This window comes from Eimeria necatrix, genomic scaffold (genome assembly GCF_000499385.1).
Source record: "Eimeria necatrix Houghton genomic scaffold, Enh_scaff7, whole genome shotgun sequence".
NCBI lineage: Eukaryota > Apicomplexa > Conoidasida > Eucoccidiorida > Eimeriidae > Eimeria > Eimeria necatrix.
Window position 1 is genome coordinate 474 of NW_013654529.1, and position 26,769 is coordinate 27,242.

Consider the following 26,769-nt stretch of genomic DNA (forward strand, 5'->3'; position numbering starts at 1 on the left):
TCCGTGCGGGATCTTCAGCCGCAGGTCCGTCAGCGCCACCCGCCGAATGGGAATCGACTGCCGCTGCACTCTGCGCGCAACCCGCCAAAAACCCAAAATTGAACCCAAAAATGTGCTTTTTTCTCGTTTTTCCGCCTTTATTCAAGTTTTAAAAGCCGCTAAAAGCTGGAATCCCGAAAAAAGCGAAAGTTTCTGCACAATTCCCGCGAAAATCCGAAGACAAACGGCTAAAACCTGCACTTCGCAGTTCAAATCTTGGCCCAGTTCTGCACTTGCTGAAGGGCTGCGGCCAAACTCACCCAGTGACGCCGGCGCCGTCCACGAGGATTCTGTTGCCGTCGATGATGTCCACCACGATGCAGAGCTGCAGAAAAACGCAAAAGCGAAACTTAAAACATACAAAAATAAGAAAAGTGTTGCAATTCCGACGCACACAGCCACGAAGGCCCCGGCTGCAGAGCTGGAGGCGAAAATATTCCACTTTCGTGCAGTTCAAGTGGCTGCCGCCGAGTCCACAGCGCAGCAACGCGCCAAACTGCTGCGGAGATGTTCCCATAAGCGAAAACAGACTGCAGCCTTCAAAACTCCACTAAATTTAATTTTAAATTCACGGAAAAATGCGCAAATTGCGGGCAAAAAGGCAGGCGCGCAGCGCCGCCAGCCCGCGCCAGCCCCCACACTCGCGCGCGGGAGAAAGGCTGCAGCGCGCCCAGAAAGGCGAAAGCTGGGCGAAACTGTGTTGGAAAATGAAAAGAATTAATTTAAAAGGAATATTAAGGGGTAAGACGAAGGACTTGCGCTGCGGACCTTGCCCTCGTCGGGCCCGTACTGCACAACGCACAGCCGGCCAGGCTCGATGAACCTCCTGAAGAGCGCCATCTTCTCCGCTTCGTCTTCACTTCTTTTCCTTTTCGAAAATGCGCGCCTCCGGCAGTTTTTTCTTCTGCATGTTTTCCAACTCGCGCGGCAGATCAGCAGCGCCAGCCCGCGCCTCCCCCCATCGCATGCCCACGAAGATCGCCTGCATGCAGCCCCAGAAACCCTTCAACAAAGCCCCACTCCGCTCCGATTCTTGCATTTTTTCAAGTTAAAAAACAATTAAAACTATAAATAAAACGAATAGTTCTCAGGGAAAAGATGCGGCTTCGCAGCAATATCTCTCGGCCCAACTTCGGGTTTTCGTGCAACCCGAACACACCCTCCCTGCAGAGAGAAACTCGAATTTCTGCAGCACTTTTGCTGCTAATTTCATTCAAACTTGTTCAAGTTTCTCATATTTTTGTTGGCCTGTAAGGACTTTGCAAGATCTGCAATGATTCTATCGATTCCGCCTAGCCGCAACAACAAGCTGGGATCCAGGATGGCCCAGCAGGTCCATTCCGAACGTTACAGCAATAAGAATTGGTTTTTCTTTTGTTTTTCTGTTTTATTTGGATTGAAGTGCTAAATGGTATTCATTTTAGAGTTCTAAGGAGCCCTGAATCACCAAATATGGGGAAAAGTTGGGAAAAAGTGAACGAGTTTATAAGCTAGAAAGACCGCCATGGCCACAATAAGAAGTATTTCCTTACTCTAATATAGACTTAGCAAGGCTATATATATAAAGCACAGCCACGGGGGAACACGGGGCTTCGCCATACTTTACAGATCTAGCCAAAGACTGCATGCACTCAGAACTTTTCAACATAACAATTAATTTCTCTGTTTCCTCAGTAGCTGCTTGTTCAAGGAATTAAGAATGTTTTATATTTATAAGAGGCTTTCTTGGCTTTTCTTCTTTTTGAAAATAGTCTATTAGCTGTCGGTGTTGCAGTTTGCCACGAGAACAGGAAAAGGTGGTGTTGAATAACTGGAAGTGCTCGAGAAGAATAAAAGTGTTTAAAAATAAGAAATGGGAGTCCAACTTGGAGTTTTTTGTTGAAAAAACAATTCCGTTCAAAAGAATATATTTTGGAAAAAGGTATTTCAAGTTGTTTGCAAGTGCTGCATGCCTTCTGCAGGAAACTTGAAAGCAAATAGTGAATTCAAATATTTCAACAAATAAAAGTAAATAATGAATTCAAATATTTCAACCACTAAATATAAACCCGAAATGTCTCAGCCGCTAAATAGGATGTCTTTCAACTGAGTTCATAAAGCTTTGGATTTGAACAGCGAGAGTTCTTGCAAAGTTGCAGAATTACTTTATTATTTATTTGAGTTTATGTTTCAAATTGCATAATTACTTTAATATTTATTTGAACTAAATTTGATGAAACAAATAAAGATGAATCTTTCACCCTGGCTTTCTGGCCATTCACCTTTTTGTCTGTTCAACTCCCATTCACTGAAGCAGTTCAGAACAAATGATTGGCCATTTGGCAGCAGAAAAAAAGATTTAACAAAAGAATAAAAGATTTAACAAAAGAATAAAACATTTAACAACAGAATAAAACATTTAACGGAATAAAAGACTCAACAAAGCTGCTTTTTCGCAGATCTAGGCACCCGAAAGCCCGCCAAGTTGCAGAGAAAGTGCATGCAAAAGATGAAATTCAGGACTTTCAAGTCCTGAATTTCATCTTTATGAACGGAGTCAAACTATTTGAGTTCTTCAGCGATTTATTAGCAGCAAAATGAGGGGGAAAGTGCAGAATAAGACAAAGTCTGCAGCCCTTGGAGTTGAGTTTGCTGCAGCAGGCAGCAGCAGGGTGTGCTGCAGCGCAGCAGCTAGGCCAGAAACTTGAACTGCGTAAGAGCGAACTCGCGTGCATGCAAGCCAAGCCCCGCAAGCGAAGACAATAAGATCTGCTAGGCAGCAAAGATATTTATAATTGCATTTCGAAGAGGAATTTAAAAAGAGATTATGCACAAGTTGCAGCGGCTGCGAAGAAAGTGCTTTCCGCTGCAGCGGCGCGCCGCGGCTCTTCCGCGGGGGTCTGGGGGCGGGTTCGCGGGCGGCTTTCGCCGATCTCCGCAACAAACTCGCTAAATGGAATAAATTAAATGTTTTAATTGGAATTTTGGACTTGAAATTGAAGTCGGCGGGGCCGAATCGGGCTGATCGGGGTGGAGCTCGCTGCCGGCAGCTGCAGCCCGGCGATCTGCCGCGTGTTCGTGAATTTGCACAGCTTGCGCGGCGCGCGGGCGCTGCTGCTCCGAAACTTCATTGTCCTTCGGTAATTTCCTTCAAATAAGATTTGCTTTTGCCTTTTTGGGTGCATGCGGGCTTGGGAGGCGCGAAGGGGCGGCGGCGACGGCTGACTGGGTGGCGCCGCTGGAGCTGCGCACAGCCGCGGCCACGCAGGGGCTTTTCCGCGGCTCTTTTCGCCGCTGCTGCTGCATGTCTTTTTCCTTTTTGCTTTTTGAAACTTTCGGACTTCAACTGCGCGGCAGTTCGCGCCGAAGCGCCGTCGCGGGCTGAGCGCAGAGTCGGCGGCGCCGGGGCGGCCTCGCGCACTGGGGTGTCTGTACACCGCGCAACCCTTGGCTCGCCGCAGCAGCCCCCCCCCTCCACCAGCACCAGCAGCAGCAGCAGCAGCAGCAGCAGCAGGCCCTCTCTTGCAAAGCAACCCCCCCCCAGCAGCAGCAGCAGCAGCAGCAGCAGCAGCAGCAGCAGCGGGGGAAGATGGGTCCGCCGCTGCAGCGGTGGGCAGTGCTGCACGACGCGCTGAACTACTCGACAGCCGTCTTTTGGCTGTTGGCGTACGGGGCGGTGCTGCAGAAGGTGCAGCGGGAGCGCAGTGCCTGCGGAGTATCATTTCAAACTTTGTTTGCTCTTGTGGTAGTTGAAGTCAGTAATGTGTTGTTGATTTTGAGTCTTCTGGCCTTCCACGGCAAGCCCTTTCACCTGGACTTCTTTCTGGTGGACTGCACTTCTGCGGCTGTCTCCATTTGGGCCTTCGTGCATCTTTTCCGCAACTTCAGGACTTCTTACGAGCAGCAGCGCGACAGCTTCGGCCTCAAGTATTTGCGGCTGCTGCGGCTGCGCTGCTGCTGCGCTGCTGGCCACCTTTGCTGCCTCTACTTGCTGTCTTTTTTGCTGTCTTTTTCCATGTTTTTGCTGCGCCGCTCGCCCCACGCGGCGCTGGCCCGCAGCAGCAGCAGCAGCAGCAGCAGCAGCAGCAGGGTGGCTCTCGGCCTGCTGCTGTCCCTCTGGGAATGCTTCAATGACAGTGTCTTGGCCCTCGCGCTGCTCCCTCAACTCCAAATGTTCTACTCCAAAAGGCCCCGCAAAGTTTCCCATTTGCTCGGCACTTTTGTCGCAATGCTTTTCTGCGCCAGAGTCCTCGCCTTCCTCTACTGGTGCGGTGTACATACACCCCAGACGCCCTCCGCACTTGTTTCTTTTCTTTTCTTTCCCTTTTATTTCCTTTTCTCTCCCTTTTATTTCCTTTTCTTTTCCTTTTATTTATTCGCTTTTTCTTTTCTTTTTCTTTTTAAAGCGCTTTCAGCTTTTGCATGCAGCTCCGGCTGCATGCAAAAGTGCAGACGCGGTGTACGTACAGTGCACTTGCGTGCGCGCGTTCCATTTGGAGTCGCTTCCAAGCTCCCTTTCTGCATTCCGCTTTATTTTACTTATTTATTTATTTATTTATTTATTTATTTATATTATTATTATTTTAATTTAATTTAATTTGTTTTCGTTTGTCTTCGCAGGCTTTCGTTCCCGCTGTTCCACCGCAGCGAGCCCACGGGCCGCGGCATTCACCTCGCCACTGAGGCTCTTAACATTTTAATTTTGTTGGACTTTTTGTATTATTACGTCAAGGCCAAACTGGCCGGCCAGGAGGACATTGCCTTGCCCATTTGAACGCCAATACATCCCCCTGCATGCATGCATTTGCATGCATGCATGCATGCATGCATGCATTTGCATGCATGCGTGCATGCATGCGTGCATGCATTTGCATGCATGCATGCAGGGTTCGCATGCGTGCGCGCATGCTGCATTCGCATGCATGCATGCATTTGCATGCATGCAAATGCATGCATGCATGCAAATGCATGCATGGATTGGGGAATTGGCAGTTGTGTGGAACTTTGTGTTGACTGAAGTGCGAAGTGAAGTGCCGGTCTTTTGCTGGCTGAGTTGGGCGCAGCAGAGCCGGTGCGTTTCAAGTGCTGCGGTGTACGTACACCCGAGCGGGGCGGCCCCACGGGGCCGCAACTCCGAAAAACTGTCACCTCCAGTGGAAGTCATTTCTTTTGTTCTGCACTTTCGCAAACTTCGGCCAGACGAAGGTGTTTCAAGTTGTGACTTCACGACGCACTGTACATACACTCCAAATGCGCTTCCAATGCACCTTTCGACACTTCAAATGCGCTGCAGACAGATCTGCTTTAAATGCTTTTAAAAGCCTTTTAAATACAATTTAGAAAGATGCTTTGGATGCACTCTGGATGCCCTTTAGACAAGCTGTAGATACACTCCAGACACACTTCAGATTTGTGCACTTGGAATGCACTGTACGTACACTTGGGATGCACTTTGGGTACACTTTGGGTTCATTTTAAACACACTTTAGGTTCATTTTAAACACACTTTAGATTCACTTTAAATGCATTTTAAATGCATTTTAAATGCGTTTTAAATGCATTTTAAATGCACTTTTAATGCAGTTTAGATGCAGGATTTTATTTTAACTCTGAGACACTTCGCGCGAGGCCCCCCCCACCTGAGGTGGTTGGCGGCGGGAAGGACCCGCGGGCGGAAGCTGCAGTTGGGAGTTAATTTTGAATGATTTTGAAAATAAAAGTGAAAATAAAGAATTATAAATTAATTTAAAAGTAAAAACAATTCAAATGCGAAGGAAAGCGGCGGTCAGCAGCTGCTGAGTGACGCCAGCGACTGAGACGATCGGAAACTTGAACGGAGCAGCCGGGGGAGCTGCAGGGGGCTCCAAATCGAAAGCCGCGAACACTTTTGCAAACTTTGCAGAATTATAAACACAAAAAAAAGAAAAAAGAATTAAAACTGAAGAAAAATATAAAAGAATTCTCCGCTGTCGCGCGGCCGACCGGCACCGACGACGGACTGCATGCGCGGCTGCGTTGGAGTGTACAGACAGCTGCGCAGGCCACAAAGTGTCTTTTGGAAGTTAAATTTGCTTTTGAAGCTTCACTTTGTCCCCAAGTGGAATGCTTCGCTTCGAGGGGCAAATCTTTTTCCCTTTTTTCCACTTTTGCTGCAACTTCGCGGGCAAAGATGGCGGCCAGTCCGCGAAACTCGCCCTGGCTTTCCCTGCTGCTCCTCTTGGGGCCATTTTTTAACTTCGGCGCCTCCCCAGCTGCCTCTCTAGTCCCTGGAATGGGCCCTACGGTAACACCTCACTCCCCAGGGGCCCCCCAGCCAGCTGGCCCACAGAATGGCCCGCGGCCTCAGCCCCCAGGGGCCCCTCAGGGGCCCCCCAGGGGCCTCCCAGGGGCCTCTCGTGTGGCCCTGGGGGCCCCCAGGGGGCCCCGGAGTGGCGCGGCCAGAGACCCTAGAGCAGCTTTGAACACTACGACCGAAATATCACTGAGAGAGGAATATCACTAAGGGCGAAATTTCACTAAAAGGGAAATTTGGCTAAGTGCAAAACATCGCAAGTTGTGAAATATGGCGAAGACCTTTTTGCTGTGCTGTGTGCCGTTTGCACGACTCCTCACGGGAATGCCACTAAGTTCAAAACACACTGAGTTCAAACATCGAAATATGGCTAAGTCCTTTTCGCTGCATGCATTATGAGTGTTTACTACCACTCAAGCGAAATAAGCCTAAGTCCCAACGAACTTGAAAAGCTGCAAACGCGGAAATGCGACTAAGTCCTTTTGGCGCGAGCTCTTTGAAATGCGCCTGAGTCCACACTACGAAGAGTCCACCCTTAAATAAAAACAATAATAATAGTAATAACAACAATAATAATAATAATAATAATGACAATAATAATAACAATAATAACAATAATACTAATAATAACAACAATAATAATAACAATAGCAATAACAATAATAATAACAATAATAACAATAATAACAATAATAACAATAATAATAACAATAATAATAACAATAACAATAATAATAATAACAATAATAACAATAACAATAAAACAAATAAAACCCGAAAATTCGGCTAAGTCCTTTTCTGCGGACTCAGGACTACTCCGCGGGCCAGCGCGTGGCCGTGCAAATCTCTTCGCTGCAATCCGCCCAGGGCATTTTGCCAGTCGACCCTTTTGGCCCCAACCTGCCTTTCTGCCGGTGAGACCGCCAAGTAAGAAGTGCCGCATGCATGCATGCATGCATGCATGCATGCATGCATGCATGCATGCATGCATGCATGCGTGCATGCGTGCATGCATGCGTGCATGCATGCGTGCGTGCATGCATGTGTGCATGCATGCATGCATGCTTGTGTGCATGCGTGCTGCGTGCGTGCGAGCGTGCGCTACTCTTTGCTTCCTCATGCATGCATGCATGCATGCATGAATGCATGCATGCATGGTGCATGCATGCATGCATGCATGCATGGTGCATGCATGCGTGCATGCATGCATGCGCTGCTCGTTGCCTTTGCTCTTTTGCATGCATGCATGCGTTGCTGCTTGCGTGGCGTTTAGTGTGTGGATTTAATTATTTATTTCTGGGGCTTTTTTGGGACTTTTTTTTTCCGTTTTTGTTCATTTTTGTGGCCAAATGGACTTCTGAATTTCGCCTTTTGATTTATTTTGTTTATTTCTTTCTGAATTTCGCCTTTTGATTTATTTTGTTTATTTTTTTCTGAATTCGCCTTTTTGATTTATTTTGTTTATTTCTTTCTCAGTCCGCAAACGACAGAAATTGAAGAAAACAATTTGGGCCAAATGCTGATGGCAGATCGCGTGCAGAATTCGCTGTACGAGGTGGGCCGTTTTGTCTTGTTGAAATTTGCGCAATTTTGCGGGATTTTTGAATTTCTTTTTTTCTTTTTCTCAACTTATTCTGCTGCTGCTGCTGCTGCTGCTGCTACTGCTGCTACTGCTGCTGCTGCTGCTGCTGCTGCTGCCTTTAATTGCCTTTTAGATCTACTTTTTGAAGAACTCTTCTTGCAAAACCCTCTGCAAAGATGTGCCTCTCACTGAAGAGATCAAGCAGCAGCTGCAGCGGCTCGTCAGGGACAAATACATGTTCCACGTGTACGTACACCCCACCGCCCCTTTGCATGCAAAGTTGCATGCAAAGTTGCATGCAAAGCTGCATGCAAAGTTGCATGCAAAGTTGCATGCAAAGTTGCATGCAAAGTTGCATGCAAGTTGCATGCAGATTGCTTCTTGAGTGTGCCCGTGTTGTGCAGCTGGGGTGTACGTACACCTGAATTGCGTGTGTGTCAGTTTCCGTTTTAAGAGCAGCAGCAAAGTGACCAGTGGACCACTGAGCAGCACTTTCTTCTTTTGAAGAATATTTGATCTTTTTCTCGCATTTGCTGCAAGTGCATGCAAGTGCATGCAAGTGCATGCAAGTGCATGCATGCAGGGGCTGCGGCCGCCGCGCAAAGCCCCCCTGCTGCTGCTGCTGCTGCTGCTGCTGCTGCTGCTGCTGCTGCGCAGGCTGGTGGACCAGCTCTACGCGCTGCAGCTGGTCCACCGCGCCAATGGGACCAGTGGTTACAACATCGGAGTCCCCGTGGGCTTCGAGCGCGAGGGCCGCATTTTCATTTACAACCATTACCGAATAATAGTCCATTACCACGGAGACGCGGAGGACAAAAAGCCAGCCGTAGGCCTCAGCCCCCACCTAGCTAGCTAGCTAGCTAGTAGCTAGCTAGCTAGTAGCTAGCCAGCTAGCTAGCTAGCTAGCTACCTAGCTGGCTAGCTGGGCAGCTGGGTCTGCAGCCACTGGTGTGGCTCGCTGAGCACGCAGCTAGCTAGCTAGCTAACTAGCTAGCTAGCTAGCTAGCTAGCCAGCCAGCTCTGCAGCCAGCTAGCTAGCTAGCTCTGCTCCAGCTAGCTAGCTAGCTAGCTAGCTGGCTGTGGCGGAGGGAGGGGGCAAGGTGAAGTGGTTCTGTGGCTTGTTGTTTGAGCAGAGACTGTTCAAACTGCCGTGGGACTCCGAGACTCCGCACTACCGAATAGTTCGGCTGGAAATAGTTCCGGTGTCTGTACAGCACGAGCTGGACGAGGCGGGGAACTTGCTGTGCGGGCTGCAGGACGGCGAGCAGCAGCAGCAGCAGCAGCAGCAGCAGCAGCAGCAGCAGCAGCAGGAGCAGCAGCAGGACTCTGCGTGGACTCCGTTTTCCTCGTTTCCAGCCTTCAGCTTCAAGACTGAAGAGGGGGAAGCTGCGGACATCAGCGAAACCGGGCCGGACCCGCTGTACTTGAGTTTTTCTTACGACGTGGTTTTTCGGCGAAGTCCGATTGGCTGGAGCGAACGCTGGGACATTTACCTGGCCAACGCGCGAGACCGGCCGCTGATCCACTGGTTTTCAATAGTGAATTCGCTGGTGGTGCTGCTGCTGCTGTCTGCGCTGGTGGCGATGATCTTGCTGCGGGTGCTGCACCGGGACATCAGCCGCTACAACGACTTGCTCGCGGACGAGGAAGACGCCGAGGAAAAGGGCTGGAAACTTCTCCACGGAGATGTTTTCCGAAAACCAGCGCATGCAACTGTTCTCGCGGCTCTCACGGGGTCGGGAATGCAGGTGATCCGCCGCCGCAGCCCGCCGCGCGCCGCCGCGCGCCAACTTGAACTTCACGGAAAGTTCCCGGAAAGCTGCGCTAAATGAAAGCTTTCTGTCCCCAACAACACTCTTTTGCAATTGTTTTCCCTGCAGCTCGTCGGAATGGCTTTTGTCACCGTCATTTTCGCGGGTTTGGGCGTTTTCTCGCCGGCGTTTCGCGGCAGTTTGCTCCAGGTGCGCAGGTGTACGTACACCTCAAATCCGGTGTGCGGTGGCGCCTCTCCTCCTCAGGCTCTCTCTTTCTGCACTTTTGTTGCAGTTGCCACTCTGCTGCAGTTTGTTTTCTTTTTAATTCTTTTTTCATTTTTGAAAAGGGCTGCTGCGACTTGTGGACTCAGACGATGCTGATCCTCTGGACAGTCATGGGGGCGGTCGCTGGGTACACTTCGGCGAGGATGTACAAACTCTTCAAGGTTGGTCTCGTCTCCCGCTCGGAGTTTAGTTTATTTAATTTAGTTTATTTAATTTAGTTTATTTAATTTAGTTTATTTAATTTAGTGTTAGTTTTTTTAATTTCGTTTTATGGACTTAGTTCATTTAATTGAGATGAATTGCAGCAAGCTTTAAGAGCAACTTGAATTGCTTCCCCTGCGACCCCACGGCTGCAGCGGCCTGCTGCCCTGCAGAGTGCCGCTCCCAAGTGCTGCTGCTGCTGCTGCTGCTGCTGCTGCTGCTGCTGCTGCTGCTGCGCTGCTGCTGCTGCTGCTGCGCTGCAGTCTGCGAACTGGAAGCTGACGACTGTGCGGACGGCGCTGGTGTTTCCCGGAGTGGTCTTTGGCGTTTTCTTTTTCCTCAATCTGCTGCTGTGGGCGCAGCAGTCTTCTGCTGCTGTCAGCTTCGCCGGGCTGCTGCTGCTGCTGGCCCTTTGGTTCGGCATCAGCATTCCCCTCGTCTTCCTCGTGCGCTCCTCTCTGCACTTATTTGTATTATATTTATATTATCTATATTTGTTTATTATGCACTTATTTATATACATATAAGTGTACATTTATATGTAATATATATTTGTTTATTATATATAAGTGTACATTTATATATAATATGTATTATATATGTATATATAAGTGTACGTTTATATATCATATATTCTATATTTGTTTATTTGTGTACTTATATATATGTATTATACATTTATATGTATATTATGTATATATTTGTGCATTTATATGCTTATATATGTATATATAATTATACATTTATATATATACTCTAGGATATATGTTTATTTATATACTTAGACGCATATATATATATATGTATATGTGTATATGTACTATATATGAGCTACTTCTAGAGGTATTATATATAATAATATATATATATGTAATATACATATATATATATATATATATATATATGCATTGGTGTATATATATAGGCACATATAAATGCATTGGTGTATATATATATATGCATTATATATATATATATATATTATATATATATAGACATATGTATGTATATGCATTGGTGTATATATATATATATAGAGAAATATATATATGCATTATATTTATATTGACTATATATATATATATATATATATCTATATATATATGTAGACATATATATATATATGTAGACATATATATATATAGATGCATTGGTGTTAGATAAAACTAAAATGTGGAAAAGAATATTCGAAGTGAGATGGCCAGATGAGGGGGCGTTTGGCTGCAGCAGCAGCAGCAGCAGCAGCAGCAGCAGCAGCAGCAGCTTGTGTTTGTCTGCAGGGCGCGTACTGCGGCTTCAAACAGCCCGCAATATCCATTCCCGTTCGCATCAACAAAATCCCAAGACAAGTCCCGCAGCAGCCCTGGTTCATGCACCCTGTTCTTTGCTCCTTGGTCGGCGGGGCCCTTCCCTTCGGGTGAGCAGCAGCAGCAGCAGCAGCAGCAGCAGGTGCAGCAGCAGCAGCAGCAGGTGCACCAGCAGCAGCTGCTGCAGCAGCAGCAGCAGCAGCTGCAGCAGCTGCAGCAGCAACAGCAGCAGCAGGTGCACCAGCAGCAGCAGCTGCAGCTGCAGCAGCAGCTGCAGCAGCTGCAGCTGCAGCAGCAGCAGCAGCAGCAGTAGCAGCAGCAGCTACGTACACTGGGGTGTACGTAGACTGGGGTGTATGCACGTTGGGGTGTATGTACACCTGGTTGCGCTTTCAGGGCGATGCTGACTGAGCTGTTCTTTCTTTTTTCTTGCATATGGCAGCACCGCTTTTACTATCTCTTTGGTAAGCAGCAATTTGCATAATTTTTTGTTTGCTTTTGCTTTGCTGCTGCTGCTGCTGCTGCTGCTGCTCCTGCTGCTGCTCCTGCTCCTGCTCCTGCTCCTGCTCCTGCTCCTGCTGCTGCTGCTGCTGCTGCTGCTGCTGCTGCAGAGAATGAGATGTCCATTATATTATATGTTAAAATTATACTTTTGCTTTCGCCTTTCCAATTGGCATGCTTACTGCATGCAGGCATGAACCAAAAACTTGAAAAATTAAAGCAGTTTGGCGTGGCTTGCATGCGCTGCGGGCTGTTGTTTGCTGCAGGCTTTTTGTTTCTGGTTTTGATTATTTTGTGTGTCACTTGTGCTGAGATCTCCATCACTTTTGTTTACTTCCAGCTGGTGTGGTGAGTAGTTCAGAAGTTCTGCTGCAGCAGCTGCAGCAGCTGCAGCAGCTGCAGCAGCTGCAGCAGCTGCAGCAGCAAAAGAGTCCTTGCGGAATCCCCAAACGCCGCAGCAGCAGCTCTCGCGTTGCTGCTGCGCCTTCGCTTGACTCCTCCCCCGCTCCCGCTGCTGCTGCTGCTGCTGCTGCTGCTGCTGCTGCTGCTGCTGCTGCTGCGGTGCAGCGAGAACTACAACTGGTGGTGGCGCTCCTTCCTCTGCAGCGCCACCAGCGGAGTGTACGTGATGCTCTATGCCATTTATTACTTCCACTCGCGACTGAGTTTTTCGCACACGACCGGCACTTTAGTTTATTTCGGATATTCCTTCATTATGGCCTACGCCTGCTTCATACTCACAGGTACTCTGCAGTTGAATATTTATATATTGAATATATATATATTCAATATATATATTCAATATATATATATATATATATTCAATGTATATATTCAATGTATGTATTCAATATATGTATATGCAATATATATGTTCTATATATATGTTCAATATGTATATATATTCAATATATGTATTCAATGTATGTATTCAATATATATATTCAATATATATATTCAATATATGTATTCAATATATGTATTCAATATATGTATTCAATATATGTATTCAATATATGTATTCAATACATGTATTCAATATATGTATTCAATGTATGCATTCAAGATATAAAGAAGTATGTTGAACAGTATATTCAGGATTTGCATCTTTCCAATTTTTCACAGAGTCGGAGTCTTATGCAAAGAAAGTATATTTAAAAGTATATTCAAAATTTGCATCTTCCTAATTTTTCACAGAGTCGGAGTCTTAACTCTAAAAAGTATATTTAAAAATTGCATCTTTTCCAATTGTTCGCAAAGACAAAGTCTTAACTCTAAAAAAAGTCCATAAGAAAGTATATTAAAAATTTGCATCTTTTCTAGCTTTTCAAAAAGCCAGAGTTTTAACTTTTCTGGATTTAAAGAAGGCCAGAATATTAAACCAAGAAAGAAAACATGAAAGAAATTTGCAGCTTTTTGGCTAAGTGCGAAGCTGGTTGCTTGTTGAAACATTTAATTTGAAGTCCCAAAATAAGTCTTTTTCTTCTTAATTGAACTTTTGGCATTTTGTTTGCAGGCGCCGTTGGATTCATGGCTTCGTTTTTCTTCCTTCGGAAGATATATTCATCAATTAAAGTTGACTGATGCAGCAGCAGCAGCAGCAGCAGCAGCAGCAGCAGCAGCAGCTGTGCTGCTTCGAGCCACGAGACAGCAGCTGCAGCGAAAGCTGCAGCAAAAGGGCTGTTTGCAGCGAAGCAAATAAAGGAATTTGTTTTCCTGGATGTTCATTGTTGAGAAATGAAAAGAAAACGGCGAAGTCGGGAAGAAGTCGCTGGCCGCGACACTTTGTACTGACACATCCCCTCAGTGAACAGAATCCAGAATATAAAAAGATTTAAAGTTCGAAAAAAGTTTAAAAGAAAATAACTTGAATTAAAACAATTGGGATTTGTGTCCAGCAGAAAATCGGGCGCGAGATGTCGACCTGTCGACCCCTTTGCAGCACTTAATCGTCTGCAGCAGCAGCAGCAGCAGCAGCAGCAGCAGCAGCAGCAGCAGCACCTGTCTTGTCCCAGCCATCGGGTCTGCGTCGCGCACAGCATGAGGCATGCACGAAACATTGCAGCGGGGGAAAAGCAGCAGCAACAGCAGCAGCAGCAGCAGCAGCAGCAGCAGCAGCAGCAGCACAGACTGGCGGAGCGTACAAGTCGAGCAGCTGGTCGATTTGGTCTTCGGGAACCCCGAGGCGGCTTCTGGTGAACTGGCCTGAAGTGATCAATGGTTGAATTAAATAAAATAAATAAAATAAATAAAATGAAAAGACTTTGCATCTTGAAAAGCCCACGAATGATGAATATGTTGTCTGTCCAGCGGTCTGTGGCGGCGCGGGCAAACGAAATCTCCTGCTGCAGCTGCTGGAACTGCAGCAGGTCGCAGCAAGAAGCAGCACGAGTCTCTTCTTGCAGCACTCGAAGTTTCTGTTCGAGTAGATCTGCTTCGGCGAGGAGAGCCTCTGCTGCTGCAGCCTGTTGAGAGCAGCAGCAGCAGCAGCAGCAGCAGCTGCAGCAGCGCTGCGGAGGCGAACTCGAATTGCAACTCACTGCAGAAGCCAGGGACTCCAGATCTGCTGCTGGGGCCTGCAGGGCCAGCAGCTTCGCCTTTTGTTCTCTGAAGGCTGCGCGTGACTGCTGCTGCAGCAGCAGCAGCAGCAGCAACGAATAGCCCACCTCAGGCTCCGCAGTTCTGCGTCTTGCTGAGCGAAAGCTTGGCTCTTAAGTGCCCTGACGGACTATTGAAATAAATAAACTTCTTAGTTGTTTCAAAATGCAAAAACTGCGCGCGATGCGGGCAGTGGGGCGGCACTGGTAATACCAAAAGACTGAGGAAGCAGCGACCTTGTCAGTTTGAATCAGATTTTCGTCGAGCAGCATTTTGACCGCGTCTTCGCGGAAGTTTCAATTTCATTCGTGACCAAAAAAGGAAAATTAGAATCCAATTGAATTTTGAAAAGACAAAAGGGCTGACCTTTCGCTTGCATGCTTCTGTAACCTGCTTTTTCTGCCAGTTTCTCGATTTCCTTCGACCCGAAGAAAGAATCTGAATCCAGCACGAGCTTGTGCAGCGCGAGGAGCTTGTCCTCTGAAGTCTGTTTTGGTTTCACCATTTTCGTGACAGTTTTATTTAAAATTGCAAATAGAAAGTAGTTTCCAAACAGAGCAGCGTGGGTACGCGTTTGCACTGGCAGCTGACGGAAGCAGCAGCTCCACCTTGAGCTTCCCTACGGTATGCAGACACTTGCTGCTTTCTGCTGCAGCTAAAGCAGCAGCAGCAGCAGCAGCAGCAGCTGCTGCTACGAAGCACACATTAAGACCTCTTCACGAAAAATTGTGCAGCAGACAAAAGAGTTTTCGCTCAGCAGAGTTGTGAAGCGACGGCGCCGCACACGCAGCTAAGCCCAGCAGCTCGTGCCGCCGCAACAACAGCTGCAGCAAGCAGTTGCAGAAGCTGCTCAGCAGTTAAAAAGACAAGAATTATATTTTCCGAAAGCCAAGTGACTTGCTGGGCAGCAGGTTTCAATGCTTGTTCAGCGAATCGCTGATGATCATGGCCGAGAAAATATTGCACAGAAAAAGCCATCCATCCCGTGTGAGGTCGGAAGTGAGTGGAACGGCGGTTCCGTCAACACCAGGCCATGTTGTTGACAGAAAAACTTAGCCTGAAATGCCATTAAAGAAAGACAAAGACGGGAATAAGTGTGTTTGCCATGCATTTCGCCTCAAGTTCATGTTTTTCTTCTGGCTGAAGCGATGCTCTGCGCGCTGCTGCCTACGGAAACACCATCACTAAGGAAATACCTGGTGAACGTTTTCCTCGTCCAAGATGCTGCAAGTGATGTAAACTATTTTCCCTGTCTTGGGCTTTGCGTATTGAAGGGCGCTGCTGAAGATGTGCCGTTGCAGTGCAACAAAGTCCATGAGCTGCAAGTGCAAGTCACACGTGCAGAACACCGGGTCACCCGAGCGAAAGCTGCTTTATAAACAAAAAATGTGTCCTTATTTGCGCAAAACATGCATTTAAAAAGCATATTAAGTGCGAGTTCCAAACATTCGCCACCAGCCCACCTTCTCGTCTTTATATTTCCACTTTATTTCGGGATTTCGCCGCAGCGCGCCCGTTCCGGAACACGGAACATCACAGACAACCTGCACAGAATGCCGCACAGAGCGTGAATAGATAAAGCGGAATTAAAAAAAGCAAAACTGTTGCAAGCGGAATTAAAAAAAGCAAAACTGTTGCAAATTTCATGTTGGGCTGCGTCAAGAGAGGAATGCTGCAGAGAAAGCTGGCGGCAGCAGCAGCAGCAGCAGCAGCAGCGGCAACCCCCGCACCCAGTCCACTGCCCCAACAAGTTTGGACAAAGTGGGGTTTCCCGGCTCGAGAATGGTGTAGTTTGTAATTCCCGCTCTTTTGAGCCTCTTCTTCGCCTCCTGCAGCATGCGTTCCCGCACGTCGTGCAAGTAGATCTTGCCCTTGTTCATCATTTGCGGGCCAAATGCCAAACTCTTTCCTCCGCTGCCTGCGCAGAAGTCCAAAACTTTGTCGCCGGGCTTTACCTGAGAGGCAAAAAGACAAACAAAGCCCTCCACTGGAACTGTCACCGCATGCAAAGTGGAGGAAGCCACGCACACTGCGCTAGTTCTAGTTTGCCAAGTTCCCAGGCCTCTTCTAGAAAGAAAACAAGCATTAAGGCAATCCATGGGAATATATTTGACAAATATCTTATTTTTATTCCGAAGTGAAAACCCACTTCAACTTTAAGAGCTGCCAGCTGACTGGCCTCATCCTGGATCTCGAAATACCCCCTATGGAACTCCGGCAAATCGCCAAGACGTTGGCGCTGGGGGAGAACCAGCGCGTAAGGGGAATTGGGGCTTTTTTCTACTGCTATGCCTGCAGCACCCCGCAGCAGCAGCAACAGCAGCAGCAGCAGCAGCGTGGGATCAAACTCATGTAGTACAAAAAATATTTTGATAAAATGCATTTAAGATGCAGCACTCAACATGCAGCTTTTTGCTTCTCTAGCTGCGGTGGTGAGTCGCTGCTGCTCCGAAAAGACTCGCCTTTGTTCAAAAGGTAGTTGTAAAGGCGGTCGCGAGTTATGGCCAGAGTGTTCGTCCGCAGGTAAGTGGGGGCCTCTTCGTTCAGCGTGTTGCAAATATGAATGGCTTTGGCCGTGCCGTAGGCGTTTTGAATGCGATTGAATAAATCGGGTGGGAAAGAAGTCCGCGTTGAAGGCGGCAGCTTCTCATTTTGCGTCTGCAGCTTCCATCTGAAGAGAGCATTCAAGTTTCCAGTGAAGACTCTGCAACGAAGTTGAGTCTTCAGAGTTCAGAAGAAAGAAACATCAATTACAAATCCAGAAAAACGCCAAGTCCGAATTACCTGTCCGAGACGAAGTAAGTGCGAATCCGGCTGGACCAAGAAGCGGGCGGCGGGGTCACATGGTCAAGGAGTCCTTTCCACTTGACGATCTGGTAGATGTGCTGCGTAATGAACTTCTTGTCTTGGCTGCCGACACTCTTATTGCATTTGTAATAGTGTCTCAAGAACAAGTCCAGAGGCAGGTGGCCAGTGGTGTGCGGCGCGTAGTATAGCTGGAGGGCTTGTTCAAGGTGCCTGACGCGGAAAGCATTCATTGTGCAACTCTTGCCTGCACAAGCCCGGGCTGTTCAGGCGGAAAGTGGAGGCTTAGTCTTCACTAATCCCGCCTCCTCCATGTCGCTACGCCTTTTAAATAACACGCACAATATACTTTTTCATATTTCAACGAGAAAGAGGCCCGGGTGCAGTCTGCACGCTGCTGATCGAGGCCAGCTAGAGCCCTACAAAGCGAATGAGGAATCCCCAAACAGTTGCCTAGCAGTTAGCCGGCCTGTAAACTAGATAAACCGTATTCCTCGTATCTTTGTTTTCCCATACGGTAAAATAATGCAACTCTATTAAGTCGATGATTCACTGGCTGCCATGGAGGCTGAACCTTGCATGCATTGCAGGCTCGTATCTTGACGAAGAGGCGCTGACACTGCAAATAAATTAGTTTTTTAACATTGATATAGCTGTTTTATTTTGAGTCAGCTCATTTAGTGCGTGGACCTTGGACTTTTCCGCAGCTTATCGACCCTCCGCATTGCAAAGCGGTCTCGGCCACTCTTCGCTTCATGTCTAGCACAGAGAATACAATTTCTCCCTGCCACTAAATAGGGTTTTACGCGCTACCCTTCAACTGTTGGCTCTGAATCTTTAATACTATCCGCAATCGCAGCATGAGTGGCCGAAATCCAGAGCGTACTGCTACTCGTTGGCTAACTGGTGCTGGTGCTGGCTGCTTGCGCTGACATACTGGAGTCCCACCAGCCTTCTTCTTCTTCACTTCGAGATAGCCGCATGCAATAGTGTCGAAGGGAAGCGGCGATAAACTCTTCTGCGGCAACGAAGGCGAAAGGCTGGCCCCCAGCGTTGCCCCTTGCACCGCGCTGCCCGAGCACTCCTGCGCGTTTCGCACTTCGAAAATGCCGGCAGAGAATAATGCAGAAAGCAAAGAAGGAAAGGACTGTGCAGACGATGTATCTGCAGACGCTGTCTGTACATCTGCGGGCTTGGGAGAACCCTCTTCTTCCGTTTCGGACGCGCCGCTCTCCCCTGCCTCTGGCAAGTCGCCGCCGCGGAAGCAAACTCCCGCAGCAGCAGCAGCAGCAGCAGCAGCAGCAGAAGACGTGGTGCATCTCATAAGCAGCGAGGGGAAGCGGGTGGACGTGCCTCTGAATATTGCCAAGGAGTGCGAGTTCTTGGAACGCATGCTCGCGGGCAACTTCACAGAAAGCAAAACGAGAGAACTGAACCTCCCCAATATCAGATACAACATACTGTGCAAAGCAGTGGAGTACTTGAAACGTAGATACCAGTGGCGGGAGGAGGGGGGGGCCCCCCTTGAGTTTGAAATCGAGCCTGAGATAGCTGTCGATCTCTTAATTGCAGCCGATTACTTAGGAATGAAGTGAAGCTCGCGCATATTATGAACAAATTATGAACACAAACAGCCTTTTCCTTGAGTCCTTAGCTGGGGCAAATCTGAATAAGGTTTCCAGACCTGCACGCCTCCAGCTAGCCCGAGAATCGGGCGTTTCCGTGCGAAGACGAACAGCCTTCGCGCACTTTACCATTTGGTTTTTCCTTTCGACAAACTCACATGCCTTAATTTTGCATGCGGCCTTTCTACTCTTTTCGCGCTGTTTGCCGCAGCCCTGTACGACTGCAGTAGAATTAGTTCGTTCTCTTCACTCTAGTATTTAGCGAAGCGCGAAGATAGTGCAAATTGCATTCGCCGCAGGGCATTTTGCTCCCCTACTTCTGGGAAGTGATGTGTGCACCAGAATCCAACTAGTCCTGTCCTGCTTTCGACATCATTTCCTGCTCTTTGCCCCTCCAAGACCCAGATTTCAACACAAGTGCGTGCAAGTGCGCATGCATGCATGCATGCGTAGTCTGCGTGCATGCAAGTATGCATACAAGAATGCGACGGCGTCGCACACAGCCCGCTTGCGTTCACGTTTGGCTCAGTACTGCGACTTCTCAGTGGAAAGGTCCCTCTGAACGGGAGTGCACATTTGCAGAATACTTACTTGACAGAATGCATATAGAGAGGCTTGTATGCGCAGCAGCAGCAGCAGCAGCAGCAGCTGTTGCTGCAGCAGCAGCAACGGCTACAGCTTCAAGTCTTGTGATCGTCTATTTCACTACAGAGGCAGTAGTTGGAGCTCCGCCTATGCGGAGCTCGAGCTACTTCTGAGTTAAGTGTAGCACGGCGAAAAAAAAGGTACATAGGACCTGCAAGGTCACTTTTTGCAAGTTATTCGAAACTCAAACCGTTAAACGATGTCCCCCACTGGAGGGTGGAAGATCACAACTGCGTTTGAATTCGCCGGAAGATCCCGTGAAGCACATGGCGGACTCCAGTGAGTGGCACTAGGGTTTCGAACCCTTCATCTGTTCGTGACGACAGGTGCTGGCGCCCGAGCAATTCGAGCATGTCAAATGCATTGTCCTTTGACTTTTGTCTCGCTTTAGTCCTTGGGGAGCTCATTAGCCAAGCAAGGAAGGAGCGACGTCTTCCGGCCCCTCCCATTCCTCCTTCCAACCTCAGCAGCGCTTCAGCTTCCTCTGTAGCCCCCAAAGCCTCGGTAGGGGCTCCTGCTGCTGAACCGGGCGTTCCAACCTCGGCGCTGCAGTTGCCTGCTGTCGCTGTTGCAGCTGCTGCTGCAGCAGCATCCTCATCAGGTTTCTCTGGCAACTGTAGCGAGACATCGCCGTTGTCCTTGCTGCTGCAGCTTGCTTGAGGCTGCTGCAGAAAACACTTTCCAATACGCACAAGGGCAGAGTCGGAGGCCCTGATGGGGCCCCTTTCGTCTCCTATTGTGTGACTTATAAAACGAGCTCCTGCGTTTTGAATCCACTTTTTGCAAGCCGCCGTTTGGCGAGAGACAATGCGCAAGAAGGACTGGCTCTGCTTTTGAATGAGGTTGGCCGAGCGCAGGATGTCAGCCAGGCGTTGTATGTCTTCTTTGTTCCGCTTTTCTTCAACAAATCGTTTGGCTGCAACTTTAAGTGATTCGAGTCTTTCCTTTGAAGTCTCGTCGATGGGCATGGCGTCGATCACGGGATTGAAACGGAAGTAGGCAGTAGGCGGTAGCAGATCTTGCAACAGTTCGTGAATTGCTTCTGTGTTTGTTGCTGCATTCACAAGCTGGTTGAAAACACCATCCCAGCCTGTGCGTGTGTCGCATCTCTCTGGGGCGCACTGACCCGTGCCAATGCTCACTACCACCTCAATAGGCACCCCCGGATACAAAGCCTTCGCCTCAGCGATCGCAACAGCCGCTGGGTTGTTGGCTAGCAGCGCCCCATCCATCAGCAGCTCACCCCCAATCTTCTTGCCGCTGAAAAACCCTGGCGCAGCAGTCGTTGCTCGCAGCGCATCCTTCACTCTCACACAACAAGACCCTTCATATTTTCCCCCACTGGGCTCCGCAGCCTCGCTGGAGGCAAGGGCGAGCGAAGACGGCCACCGCAGCACCCGCGACACAGCGCCCCCCCCCACCCTGTTGCTGAAGAGCGGTGAATGAAAGCCCGCAGAGGCTGAGCCCCTTGTCCTGTGGGGATAGTTATAGTTTCGCCAGATCACCAGCTTTGCAGGGCTTGTGGACACTTTTGTCGACAAGCAAAAGACCTTGGGGGCTGCTGTGTCCGCAGCAAAGTCAATCATTCGTGTATCGCCGAACGCCCTCTGCAGCAGCGACTCCCACAGGGTCTCGTCGTAATAGGCCTGGCGCACGACAAGCCGTGCACCCGCCACAGCTGCAGAGTCTTTAACAAATATTTCATGAATTAAAGTGTCATATAGAGCCTCAAGTTCGTTGGCTGTGGCTTTTTCCAACCCCAAAAGCAGCGCCACCACCCCTCCTGTTGAGGTGCCACAGATGATGTCGAACACATCACTCAACTCTCGGCCCACAGCTGCTGCGATCTCCTTCAGCAGCGCAACTGTGAGAACGCCCCTAGTGCCCCCCCCGTCTAAGGCCAGGATCCGCAGCCCACGCTGCCCCGTCACCCGCGGCTGCCACCGCGGCTGCCATCCCAAGGCAGCTGAGAGGATAGTGGCCAGACGCAAGGGCCTCGCGTGTTTCAGCAAGACCCTCTTGTGCCTTTCGCCGGGAGGCAGCAGCTGCGCCACCTGCAGCAGCTCCACCTCTGCTGCTACCCGCAGTGCGGACTCGCCTGCGCAGCTCGAGGTGGGGCGCGCTGCTGCTGCAGCTGCTCTGCAGGCGCGAGCTGCGGGGGCCTTAGTTGAACAAAAGTCAATAACTTGTTTGAGCGCTGCATGCAGTGATCTGTACTGCTGCAGCCCCTTGAGCAGGCTTTCATCCCTCGTGCACAGTTCATACAACAAATTCAAAGCCGCAATTTGCTTTTTCTCCCGCATTAGCAGATCTGTCGCCTCACTCGCCACACCCCTCCCAAACCCCCCCCACCAGCTACTTTTGTTGCTGTAGGGAGCCAATATAGCCGCTGCAAGCCCCTTATCAAGCTCGCTGGCCCCTGGCGTGCCACCCGCTGCTCTGCTGCTCTTTAGCTCGCGCGAGAGCTTCTCAAGTACCCCCAAATCGTCGCTGCGAAGCAGCGACAACAGCGTCTCAAGAGCCTCCAGCTGGAACGCGCTGCTGCTGCGGGTTGCTGCCTTCAGCAGCGCGCCCACGGCGGCGGGCTGCACTGCAGCCTGAAAGGCTGAGGAGCCCGTCAAGAGGCAGAGGGGTGTGAAGTGCAGCTTTTTGTTTTGTACTGTCACTCCAACTGAGAGAGAGTTGCTGCTAGAGCTGTTTGTCTCATCCAATTCGTCTGCAGCAGAAACAAAAATGCTGCTTCCCTCCCCCTTCTTACCCCCTGGCGGCTCCGAAACTGTGGCCATCCCCAAGACGCCCCACCTGGGCGCCGCGCCGCCCGCGGGCTCCGGCCACCCTATGTGCAGATCCTGCAGCAGCTGCAGCAGCTGCGATTCAAGCTGCAGCTGCGGCTGCTGCTCCAGCTCGAGCTGCGGCTGAGTGCCACTCCTCTCCGCATGCACGGCCTGCTGCTGCGCAGAAAGGGCTCTTAGGCGCTCCGTGACCTTCTCCTTCATTGCTGCTGCCACTGCGTCTCCAAGCACAGCAGCAACAGCTGCAAAGACCCCCCCGTTACCGCCCGCCAGGCAAATTGGCACCCAAAAGACGCCTCGGTTTGTTTCCTGCTCTGTCTCTTTTGTGTCGCACTTATTCCTGAGGCTCCTGCTGCCAAACGCTGCAGTGTACGTACACTCCAAAGGCGCAGTCAACAGCCGCACGACATCCAGCCAGTTCCATCTCTTTGCTGGCTCTGCATGCACAGATGAATTGCTTTTCCTCAATTTGAATTCCCCTGCTGCCTCCCTCGCCGCCCCTGCATCGCCGCAAACCCCCGTGGCTTTTCCCGCAGTAGCAGAGGGGCCACTGACACCGCTGCAGTCCACGGATTCTCTGTGGCTGTCACATTTGGGTAAGTCAGCAGCAGCAGCAGCAGCGGGGGAGCAGCAGCTTGGAATTTGGAGTTCTTTTGAGTTGAAGTGGCAGCCCCTGGGCGCCCCCGACTCTCCCGAAGGAGTTCGTCTTTTGAAGGAAAGCAGAAATGACCGAACTCTCCCCGACAGCGGCGCTGTCTGTACAGCCCCCATCCCTTCCCCCCCGGAAGCAGCTCTTTCCTCTTTGCTGCGCTGCTGCAGCAGCAGTTCCTTTGCAAAGGGGGCGTTGCTGCGCACTCCTTCGAGATGGTGCAGCAGCTGCGCTGCCAGCTTTTCTGCTGCTGCCCTCAGCAGCTGCACATCGCTCAGCGCCCTTTCTTGAACTGTTGGGTCTGCTGCACCCAGCCGGGCAGCAGCAGCTGCTGCTGCTGCTCTGCTGCGGGCCTGAAGTGCTGCTGGCACTTTTGGGCGGTTTGCTGCAGAGGCCTCTGTGCCGAGCTGCGGCGCCGCCGCCCTCCCACGCTGTGCTGCAGCAGCAGCTCCAGCAGCAGCTCCAGCAGCAGCTGCTGCTGCTGACGCTGCTGCTGCTCCTGCATGCAAGTCGGAGGGCTTTGAAGAGAGTGTCAAGCCTTCTTGATGGAGATGTGAGTTTTGGGGTTGGTCTAAAGGGGCGGAGCGCGCAGTATAAGTTGGCTCTGCTGCATGCAGCTGCTCTGCAGCAGCAGCAGCAGCAGCAGCAGCAGCAGCTACAGCTCCCCCTTTAAGGTGGACTCCTACATCGCTTCTGCTTCCCGCCTCCAGCGCTCCGTTGGCCGCGCTTGAGGCCTCTGCTGCAGCAGCAGAGAGGCCAGAACTGGGCAGACCTGGAGGAGCACTTGGGGCCACTTGAAAGCCGCTTTCTGCTGCTGCTGCCCCACGCTGTCTGCTGCTGCTGCTGCTGCTGCTGCTGCTATCCCCTGCAGCCACGGAAAGACCCCCAGGGGCCCCAGAGTCTGTTGGGGCCCCTGGCTCGCCGGGGGCCCCCCAGCGCCCAGGAGCTCCTGAAGGCCCTGCCCTTATTCTGTGCAGCGCAGCCAGCAAGCCCTTGTGGCTGGCTAGCTGCTGCTGCAGCAGCGGGCCCCACACGGAAAGCTGAGTCAAAAGCTTCAAGACATTCAGCTGCAGCCGCAGCAGCAGCAGCAACTGAGTCCTCTTTGGCTCGGCCTCGCGCTGCAGCCAACGCGGCCAGAAGGGCCTCGGGCTGGGGCTGCTAAGGATGCGGCTAAGCTGCACTAGAAGCCCCTTGTCTATCAGACGCTCTACTGCGCTGCTGCTGCTGCTGCTGCTGCTGCTGCCGCTGCTGCTGCTGCTGCTGCTGCTGCTGCTATCTGGGGGGCCCTCGGACTCGTCCGGGGGAGGCGGGCTGCCCGCCAGCAACACTACAAAGGCCTTTTTTGCTGCTGCCCGCAGGGGCCCCTCAGCAGCAACAAGGGCCTGCAGGGCCCCCACAGCGACGGCCTGCTGCGCCGGGGGCCCCTTGAGAGTCAGCAGCAACTGATCGGCGACTGCAGCACAGCAGCAGCACAGCAGCAGCGCAGCAGCAGCAGCGCAGCAAAGCTTCGGGTGTACGTACACTGCACGGCCTCGCCAACTTCAAAGGAAAACTCAGGACTAAAAGGCCAGCAGAAGTTTTAGAGTGCAGCAGCAGTTGCTGTTGGGGCTCACCCGCTGTCTGCAAATCCGGCAGGCGCTCCTCTTGACGTGCAGCAGCAGCAGCAGCTGCAGCAGCTGCAGCAGCAGTTCCCGCTGCAGCAGCTGCAGCAGCAGTTCCCGCTGCAGCAAGTGCAGCAGCAGCTCCCGCTGCAGCAGCTTGCTCCGTCTCTGCGGCGGAGGCCGCGAGTTCCCGCCTCGGCTGCTTCGTGCTTGCCCTCAGGGCTGCTGCAGCAGCAGCAGCGTCACCTTGAAGCTGCAGCAGCCGCTCTCTTTCGCTGCTGCTGCCGCTGCTGCTGCTGCTGCTGCTGCTGCTGCTGCTGCCGCTCACGGGGGCTTTCGCACCAGAGGCAGCAAAATCTCCAGCCCCCTTTTCCTCTGCTGCAGGCGGCAGCCCCTGCGGGCCATTTGCCCCTTCACTCTTAGCGGGCAGCAAAGCTCCTGCACCCGCTTGCTGCTCAGGGGGCCCTCTAGCTGCTGCTGCTGCTGCTGCTGCTGCTGCTGCTGCTGCTGGTGGCAAGGGAGCTGCGTCTGAGTCTTCTTCAGGAGCAGCAGCTTCAGCTGGGACTTGGGGGCCTTCTTTGCGGACTTGTGAATTATTTTCTTCATTTGAAGATGGCGAGTGGCAGTGCTGTGCATGCGTTTGAGAAAGTGCTGCAGCAGCACTTGTTTGCTGCCCATTAAGCGAAGCTTTGCTGCTGCTCCTCTCTGCCTCCACTGCAGCAGCAGCAGCAGCAGCAGCAGCTGCTGCAGCAGCAGCTGCTGCAGCTCCCAGAGGCTCCCCGGGTTTGCTTTCTGAAGCAGCTGGGGCCTCAGTCTGGCTCGGCAGGGGGCCCCCCAGTGCCCCCTGGGGGGCCCCCTCAGCTAATGGCCCCCCAGCCTTCTGCAGGGGAGCTGCTGCAGTGGTCTCCCCTGCAGATGGACCACTGGTCCCCCCCCGCAGCCAGCCCTTGCATGCGGGGGCTCTGCGCAGCAAGGCCCACAAGCTCCGCCGGAAGCTCTCTTGCAAGCCCTTCGCCGGGGGCCCCTCTGGCCCTTTGCATGCAGCAGCAGCGCAGCAGAGAGTGGGGGGCCCCTGGCCGAGGGGCTGCAGCAAACTGCAGCAGCGCAGGCTGGGGCCAGAGAGACTGGGGGGGCCTGCGGGGGCCTGCAGCTGCGCTGGACCTCCGGGAGGGGCCCCTGGCGCAATTGAAGGGGAACTAAGGGGGGCCCCCCCCCCTGCAGTGGACCAGTGGTTCACTAGGCCCGGCGAAACTGCAGCCAGCGGCCCCTGAACACCGCGGGGCCCCTGGACCAGGGGCCCCTGGGGGGCCCCCCCCCTTTCTGTCTGCACTTCCCATCTTCGCTGCCACTTATTTTTCGCATTTTTGTGCAGAGAGTGGGCCAGGGGAGAGAAGACTGGCACTGGGGGCGTCTCGGGGCTAGCGGGGGCCTCCGGGGGGCCCCCCGAGGCTCGGAATGAACAAGTGGAAGTGGCGCAGAGGCCTAAGGCGAAATAAAGCCAAAATAAGAAATAATATGCAGCGCAGAGGGACTTAGGCTGCAGAGCGGTGCATGCAAAGGCCTTTGCCGGCGGTGTTCCGGGGGGCGTCCGGCGACGGCGAACAGGACCGACCGAGGCCCCCATTAAGGGCAAGTCCGTCGCTCATCACCGTAAAAAGGAGAAAAATTGAGTTAAAAGAACTTTTGGGATTCATTTGGATGTTTTTTTTGCAACAAAGACCACTGCTAGGGAGGGAAAGCTGGCGCTGGGCTGTCGGCCAGTGCCGCGCCGCGCGAGTGTCTCACCAGAGGCCGCGAGTTGCTCTTGTCTTTTTGCCTGGAATTACATTAATTAGAATCTTTTTGCATTTTTATTTTCAAATTAATAAATGTTAAAGAATTTTTAAATTAATAAATGTTCAAGAATTGCCACTTACTTCTTTTTCGGATTCCGCAAAGGACTCTGGACTGTCTTGCATGCGGCAAAAACACCAACACCGAGTTGAACTCGCCAGCTGGAGCCCCCGCTGTCACCCCAGACTGCTGAATTTATAATTTCTAATTTATTTATTATTAATTTATATTATTAAAATTATATTTTATGCCACTTTAAACAGGAAATAGCCCCTGAGGTC

At 51.0% G+C, this 26,769-nt stretch overlaps 7 protein-coding genes across 7 annotated transcripts; 3 read left to right on the forward strand and 4 right to left on the reverse strand.

Moving 5' to 3' along the window:
• Nucleotides 1–295: 295 nt before the first annotated feature.
• On the reverse strand, nt 296–879 carry ENH_00076640 (60S ribosomal protein L14, putative; the record flags this gene model as incomplete). The annotated part of the gene is made up of 2 exons (XM_013582593.1): nt 296–364; nt 808–879. The coding sequence occupies 2 exons, from the start codon at nt 877–879 to the stop codon at nt 296–298; spliced, it is 141 nt and encodes a 46-aa protein (XP_013438047.1).
• Nucleotides 880–3,607: 2,728 nt separating this feature from the next.
• Nucleotides 3,608–4,792, forward strand: ENH_00076650 (hypothetical protein, conserved; the record flags this gene model as incomplete). Its single annotated transcript, XM_013582594.1, has 2 exons — nt 3,608–4,284; nt 4,639–4,792. 2 exons carry the CDS (start codon nt 3,608–3,610, stop codon nt 4,790–4,792), a joined length of 831 nt encoding a protein of 276 aa, XP_013438048.1.
• A 1,395-nt stretch (nt 4,793–6,187) lies between these two features.
• Nucleotides 6,188–13,642, forward strand: ENH_00076660 (endomembrane domain70-containing protein, putative; the record flags this gene model as incomplete). Its single annotated transcript, XM_013582595.1, has 6 exons — nt 6,188–6,301; nt 9,026–9,640; nt 9,773–9,853; nt 10,018–10,092; nt 10,396–10,578; nt 13,457–13,642. 6 exons carry the CDS (start codon nt 6,188–6,190, stop codon nt 13,640–13,642), a joined length of 1,254 nt encoding a protein of 417 aa, XP_013438049.1.
• A 22-nt stretch (nt 13,643–13,664) lies between these two features.
• Nucleotides 13,665–15,043, reverse strand: ENH_00076670 (hypothetical protein, conserved; the record flags this gene model as incomplete). Its single annotated transcript, XM_013582596.1, has 4 exons — nt 13,665–13,964; nt 14,085–14,145; nt 14,225–14,570; nt 14,905–15,043. 4 exons carry the CDS (start codon nt 15,041–15,043, stop codon nt 13,665–13,667), a joined length of 846 nt encoding a protein of 281 aa, XP_013438050.1.
• A 438-nt stretch (nt 15,044–15,481) lies between these two features.
• ENH_00076680 (NOL1/NOP2/sun family domain-containing protein, putative) lies at nt 15,482–17,576 on the reverse strand (the record flags this gene model as incomplete). Its single annotated transcript, XM_013582597.1, has 7 exons — nt 15,482–15,595; nt 15,735–15,857; nt 16,002–16,082; nt 16,269–16,493; nt 16,688–16,830; nt 16,941–17,209; nt 17,323–17,576. The coding sequence occupies 7 exons, from the start codon at nt 17,574–17,576 to the stop codon at nt 15,482–15,484; spliced, it is 1,209 nt and encodes a 402-aa protein (XP_013438051.1).
• An 873-nt stretch (nt 17,577–18,449) lies between these two features.
• On the forward strand, nt 18,450–18,938 carry ENH_00076690 (elongin c, putative; the record flags this gene model as incomplete). Its single annotated transcript, XM_013582598.1, has 1 exon — nt 18,450–18,938. The coding sequence occupies one exon, from the start codon at nt 18,450–18,452 to the stop codon at nt 18,936–18,938; it is 489 nt and encodes a 162-aa protein (XP_013438052.1).
• Nucleotides 18,939–19,837: 899 nt separating this feature from the next.
• ENH_00076700 (patatin-like phospholipase domain-containing protein, putative) lies at nt 19,838–26,279 on the reverse strand (the record flags this gene model as incomplete). Its single annotated transcript, XM_013582599.1, has 2 exons — nt 19,838–24,507; nt 24,668–26,279. The coding sequence occupies 2 exons, from the start codon at nt 26,277–26,279 to the stop codon at nt 19,838–19,840; spliced, it is 6,282 nt and encodes a 2,093-aa protein (XP_013438053.1).
• Between the last annotated feature and the right edge of the window lie 490 nt (nt 26,280–26,769).